Source organism: Thalassophryne amazonica, chromosome 18 (genome assembly GCF_902500255.1).
Source record: "Thalassophryne amazonica chromosome 18, fThaAma1.1, whole genome shotgun sequence".
NCBI lineage: Eukaryota > Metazoa > Chordata > Actinopteri > Batrachoidiformes > Batrachoididae > Thalassophryne > Thalassophryne amazonica.
The window spans coordinates 59,245,142-59,252,421 of record NC_047120.1 but is presented as its reverse complement, the minus strand read 5'-3'; the positions used below and the strand labels follow the sequence as shown (position 1 = coordinate 59,252,421).

Genomic DNA, 7,280 nt, shown 5'->3' with positions numbered 1-7,280 from the left:
ATGGCTAACATTATTTTTTTAAAATATGTACCAAAAGGTATACACAGTCAAACTTTGGTGTTTGTAACCGGATTCCTCTGCAAATATTCTGTTACCTGCTGCACTAAAAACTACAGAAATAAATCAACATTTTAGAATCCTATTATTTTTTAAGGAACCCAGGCTTACTACGTGAGGGGAGATGCACTGTTCCATCCATGTTCTTTGATCACATGTAAGACGCAGACATGGGGTCAAATACTTTGCAATTTATTTAAATACAAATACAAATACTTTAGATTTTCGAATTCCAAATACAAATACAAATACTTTGTACTTTTTCAAATACAAATACTTTATATTTTGAGTATTTCAAACACAAATACAAATACTTTCTATGAACTATAAACAACAAATCAACACAAAAACTAATAAACTGGTGACAATTTATTGTGAAAATAGAATGACCAAATACTAGTGATAAGTAAAGGATTGAATGTTTTATCACAAATTCACTATTATAATATAACAGGCAATAATCAAACTATCACAATCTATATTCAACACGGTGTCACAGAGATTCCCAAGTTTGAAAAGTATTTGAAAAAGTATTTGGAAAAACTTGGGATCGGCGATGTATTTGAAATACAAATACAAATACTTTGAATTCAAAATCAGAAAATACAAATACAAATACTCCAAAAAATGTATTTAAGTATTTTCAAATACAAATACTTTTGTATTTGGCCCCATGTCTGGTTTCATTGTAATCAGTGAATTGTTGCTGTGTTCCAGTGTTTAATGCTGGTTTTGTTTGTAACCGGTGTGGTAGGTCTCCGTGGTGATAACTGATGCGTTACATGCATAATGTGCCCATTTTCACCAATAAAATTCTTTCAGATTCACGAAGCAGGTCCATAACTAAACAATATGTGACAATCAGCCCTGGTCTCCCCTATATCCCCCCTCCCCTTCTCAAATACTGAGTCATCCTTTTTCACAACAGAGGTGTGGCGTCTGAGGTGTCACTCTTCGAAGCTCCGCCCCTCAGGTCGAAATCTACCGGGAAGGTTCTGCAGCGCGTCAGTGCGTGTCCGCGTGCTGCTGTGCGTGCCACACAGAAAGGTGTGGGATTTACACCTGGATCCATACGACAACCTATCATTTAAAAAAAAATAATAAACCACCTTTTTTTTTTTTGTTTTAACTCGCCGAGACTGACAGAAACTGTCAACATGTCTCGGACTCCCGATGACGTCACCAAGCTCACCGAAACTACGTACAAGGTGAGAAAAAAGTTATTTAGTAATTAAGATCCAATCTGTTAATGAACTTAAGGGTGTGCAGTTCAGCCCAATGTGTCAGATCAGATTCTGCTGTCTGCCTTTTAGTTATTTATGGATATATTTATTTAAAGGGATCGAGGGTGTGTTTTGTTTTTATTATTTCACTTTTAAAATGTCACATCAGTGCAGCTGCTTTTGTTCCTTAATGGAAAACATTTGGTGCCTTAGTAATAGGTTAAACAAAAGAGGAAAAACAGTCACACCCTGTTATTATTTTATATTGAAGTCACAGTGAACTACTTTTAAAGTCCTTCTGACAGGTGATCAGACTCCTTCAACCAACCAACCGACCGATCAATCAGACTGATCAAGTGATATTCAGCTATTTTCCACAAGAAATTAATCTGTTGATTATTTTGTGATTAACCTTTGATTGTATTTAATAATAATTAACACACACACACACACACACACACACACACACACACACACACACACACACACACATATTTATTGTCCATAATTCCAAGATATTTAACTGAACTGAGCCCATTTAAATTAGATTTATGTTGGTTTGCAGTATATTTTGAAACAGTTATTGTGGCATTACAGTAAATTATTTGATTCCTGTTACCATCTCAACTATTTTATTTATATAGCATATTTCCTCACCTCCATTCATCAGCTTCTATACCCACTTACCCCAATCAATAGTGGCAGTTAACAGAATATTTACAGAGGAATCTTTGCAAATGGTGATAGAAGCACCAATTTTGGCACAAATACTCTTTAGATTCTTTTGAAAAAACTGACTGGCCACTTGACCCCTACCTGGCTGCCTATTGAAAATTCAAGTGAAGAATTACACGGGGTCAGGGTCAAAATTAAAAGTTGCTCCAGTCATATCAGAAACTATACCACATCATTTGTCTGATCACATAGATTCCAAAAAGGTATAGTTTGGACTATCTATGCCTGAATGTTAGGGAGTTATGGGGTAAAAACAGCAAGAATGGTGACAAAGGTCAGTTGCAGTTTATATAGGGTCAAAATAAAAAGTTGCTCCAATCATATCGGAAACTATACCACATTATTTGTCAGATCACATAGATTCCAAAAAGGTATAGTTTGGACTATCTATGACTGAATGTTAGGGAGTTATGGGGTAAAAACAGCAAGAATAGTGACAAAGGTCAGTTTCAGTTTATATAGGGTCAAAAGTTAAAGTTGCTCTAATTGAGTTGAGACTGCACTTTTTTAATTTCCTTGTGCTTGTATGTACAGTGACAATAAAGACATTCAGTTCAATTCCATTTTGGTAAAAAGTGATGCAAATTATTGGTTAACAGGGTTTTTAAAAAGAATAGTTTGTAATATGTGTCATGCGGTTACGGGGTTACATATGTCACATGTCATAGAATCCAATGGACATTGACATTGTTTGACCTTTACTTTGTAGACCAACCATTCAACACAGTCAAAACTATTCCATTTATTAATCCTATTAGCTCAACCAATAATCTGTACCATGTTTTACCATAATTGGATCAACGTTAATTTTAGACCCCCTGTACAAACTGAAACTGACATTTGTCACCATTCTTGCTGTTTTTACCCCATAACTCCATAACATTCAGTGATAAACACTCCAAACTATACCTTTTTGGAACAAAAACAAAGAGTTCACCGCGCTTCTGTATAGCACAAAAAAATCTGGTGCAACCAGATAGGACTAATTTGTAAAAGATAAAAATAACTGGTGCAACACAGAAATAAGTGCCAGGAAATTTAATAAGGTGCTGAAAGCAAAAATGTACAATGGGACTAACATTTCGATGTGAGAGTCACATCTTCCTCAGAGTCCTGCAAAGACAGAGATGGTACATCTTAAATACTAATAAGAAGCAGGTGTCCTAATGCTTCCAAAGGGGCATGACCATCCGTCAGACACAACACTCACTCAATTAGTAATCAATTCACGATTAGAAACACTCTGTCCCAAAACACACAAAACTAAAACCAGACTGAAAAACAATTATTAGAGAAAGCAAGTACATTTTAGATCTTCATTCAGACCAAAAGGTTCCAAGGTGCCTAAAGTGTAAATCCAAAATGCTTCTCTACATAAGAGTTTTTTAATAATATCACCACCTCTGGGTGGAGCTATGATTCTCTCAATCCCCCCAAATTTTAAAGACGCTGGAGAGCCATGACCATTTATAGTGCCTTGCCATGGCATAGGTTAAATTCAGAGTACGGATTGCTGTTTTATGTTCAGCTATCTGTAATTTAAGTTGACGTTTTGTTTGGCCAATATATGCCAATCCACAAGGACATTTTAAAATATATAATACATGAGTAGTATTACAATTGATAAATGAAGAAATGGGATATTGCTTACCAGTGCGAGAATGAGAGAAACATGAACCATTAGTGGAATTTGAACATGTGTATATTTTAAAATGCCCTTGTGGATTGGCATATATTGGCCAAACAAAACGTCAACTTAAATTACAGATAGCTGAACATAAAACAGCAATCCGTACTCTGAATTTAACCTATGCCATGGCAAGGCACTATAAATGGTCATGGCTCTCCAGCGTCTTTATAATTTTGGGGGATTGAGAGAATCATAGCTCCACCCAGAGGTGGTGATATTATTAAAAAACTCTTATGTAGAGAAGCATTTTGGATTTACACTTTAGGCACCTTGGAACCTTTTGGTCTGAATGAAGATCTAAAATTTACTTGCTTTCTCTAATAACTGTTTTTCAGTCTGGTTTTAGTTTTGTGTGTTTTGGGACAGAGTGTTTCTAATCGTGAATTGATTACTAATTGAGTGAGTGTTGTGTCTGACGGATGGTCATGCCCCTTTGGAAGCATTAGGACACCTGCTTCTTATTAGTATTTAAGATGTACCATCTCTGTCTTTGCAGGACTCTGAGGAAGATGTGACTCTCACATCGAAACGTTAGTCCCATTGTACATTTTTGCTTTCAGCACCTTATTAAATTTCCTGGCACTTATTTCTGTGTTGCACCAGTTATTTTTCTCTTATACCTTTTTGGAATCTTTATGAACAGACAAATAATGTGGTGTAGTTTGTAATATGATTGGAGCATCTTTTAATTTTTGACACCTTTGTAATTCTTCAATTGACCCCTACTTGGCTACCTATTGAAAATTCAAGTGGCAAATTGTTTTTTTTTTTTTTTTCTCTCAAAAGAGTAATGTCAAAGGAGTATTTGTGCTGAATTTGGTGATTCTATCACATTTTATAGGATTGTTTCAGTTATCTGCTACACTACAAGGGTCACGGGGGGCTGGAGCCCATCCCAGCAGTCATAGGGCGTGAGGCGGGGTTCACCCTGGAAGGACGCCAGTCTGTCACAGAGCCACATTTCCTCACCTAAAATAAAGCAAAATATATGTTCTTTACATTTTAAAATACAGAAAACAGTTTTTAAGCAAAAAGTACTGAAGGACAGCCTTACAGTCCTCACAATAATCCACCACAACACAAGTGCATATTAGCACACTAGTTTGAAACCCGTTAATATCAGCTTGTTTCTATTTTCTGGATTAAAATGAGTTTATGGTTTTGTTTTCTTTCTTTTTTTTTTACAAACTGTACAACATTTCAAAATAATTAGATGTGTAAAAATGCTGCTTAAAACATCTGAAGCATTTTAAATGGTACAGTGTTCTAAAACTAGTCAAAACCGGCAGATTAAAATAAAACTGTAAAATACCAAAATTTTCAACATGAGAAGCTTAAATGAGTCAAATTTGGACTTTGTTTGCGATGATAATTTCCTGTAAATGATCATTCAATGAGAAAATAATGAAAATAATTAAGAATTATTTCTTCATTAATCAACTAATTAATGAATTCATAGTTTCAGCACTAAATAGAGTTCATCTTTATCACTTGACCCCATAGTGATTATTCAGTGAAATTACATTCATCAATTATTATTTTTTTTTCCCCTAAGCAAAATATAAAGCAAACTGTAGCTACATCTCACAATGTGTCACATAGAGTCCTGAGAATCTTTAAGAGATGTTTTCTCCATCACAAATCTACTGAACGTTGTATAATGGATATAATCTGTGCCCCTAGTGTCAATAAAGATCATGAGGCTCCTCACCTGTGGCAATCAGGTGAGCGAGCACATGGCCACGAGGGCGTGTAGAAGTGATCCTGTCCATGAGGTGATGATGTCGTCAGAAAGGCAGAAATATGACAAACATACAAGCGACTGAAGGAAAGCCAGAACTTGATTGTGAGCTTCATGCTGCTGTAGGGTGTGGGCTGGTTAAGATTCCCAAGCTTCACTGTTTTTTTTTTTATTTTTTAATTGGTGGTTGACTGCTGAGATTCTGATCTTGGCTCAGTCAGATGGTGTTTTGGAATCTCCATTTTTCATTCGCAGATATACCAATTAATTTTTTTTATTTTCACTTGTACTGAAACTGAAGACGGTCTGTTCTTGTACCTTTCCTGTACACTCTCTTACAACTAGGGATGTCCCGACTCCCGATCATGGTTTTTTGGCCCCGATCCGATTCCGAGTCATCTGATTTTGAGTATCTGCCGATACCGAGTCCCGATCCGATACTTTAAAAAAATGAATGAACAATGAACAAATGCTAAATCTATAATATTTTCATTTTAATCACCTTATTTTATTATTTATCACTTAAACAGTGCACTTCTCCTTGAGGTAGCTTGAATAATCAAGTAATAAGAGTACAACAACGTAACAGAGCACTTCTGTAAGGTAGTTCGAACAAACAAGTAACAATAGTGCAAAAATAAAAATATAAATTTGAATTAAATAAATAAAAGCAAACAGTATCTCAACTTACAAGTGTTCTAAACTTTTTTTTAACAGTAATCAGAAATTTTGAGGTAACAAACAACAACAAAAAACATTTCCAAGGATTTTTCTTCAGAAAACTGCTGTATAAATGAGCAGTCCTGTGACACGTTTCTGTTTTGTACAGATCAGTGGTTTCTGCACCGATCTGTTTTGTAGAGATCGGTGGTTTCTGCACGATCTGTTTTGTGCAGATCGGTGGTTTCTGCACCGATCGGTTTTGTGCAGATCGGTGGTTTCTGTCACTAGTCTTCCGTGTTTTGGCCCGACGCGTCGTTCCTATTGGACAGCGCAAAGCTACGTCACAGCTCAGAGCGTCAAAACTTGGATTGGGTTGAACTTTGACTGCATCAGCCTGCCGACAAGCGGCAATGTGCGCTCCCGTCAGAAGCATCGCGTCAAAAGCCGAGCTAAAGCGACACTTCTGACGCCTCTAAAAAGCAACACGTCTCATTGAAAATAATGTTTTTTAGACCGATTCTTGACGCCTCTGATGCTTCCGATGCTTTCAGTGTGAAAGAAATGAGCTTGAAATAGCGCTGATCAAAATAATGAGGATAAAATCTATATCAGATTCCTGATCGGGATGCAACATCCGATTTCAATCAAGTCTGAAACCATGTGATCGGGCCCGATTTCCGATCACGTGATCGGCTCAGGATATCCCTACTTACAACTATCCTAAAACTGAATCATTTTCTGAAGCGACTGTTTCATTTAGTGCTCAAGTGATTCAAAGTAATGAATCATTTTGAATGAATCGTCAAAGCTCACCACATGTTACCGTAGTGCTTTGAGTGTAATTTTCTGAAGCAATTGCTTCATTAAGTGTTTAAAAAAGGGAATAATTTTCTGAAAGAAGGAATCACCAATGTATACTAGATGCTACCATCTTAGTGTTTGAGTATTTCAATACAGTGAAAATTTTTCTAAAGCAGCTGCTTGATTTCATGTGTTGAAATGGAGAGTCATTCTATGAGTTAATTGTTTCATTTAAAGGTTTTTGCTTCATTTTGTGTTTGGAGTATTTCTATTCAGTAATGGCTTCATTCATGTTTGTGGCATTTCAGAACAGTGAAACATTTTTCGAAACATTAGGTTCATTTCTTTTTAAATACTAACAAACTCTTTC

At 36.0% G+C, this 7,280-nt stretch overlaps 1 protein-coding gene across 1 annotated transcript in view; it reads left to right on the top strand.

The window, feature by feature from the left end:
• The first annotated feature begins 1,214 nt into the window (after positions 1–1,214).
• The window catches only part of baiap2l1a (BAR/IMD domain containing adaptor protein 2 like 1a), a 94,481-nt gene continuing 88,415 nt past the window's right edge, over positions 1,215–7,280 (top strand). The window contains exon 1 of the mRNA XM_034193874.1: positions 1,215–1,265. Within this exon, the coding sequence (XP_034049765.1) occupies positions 1,215–1,265 (51 nt within the window). The remainder of the gene's footprint in view (positions 1,266–7,280) is intronic.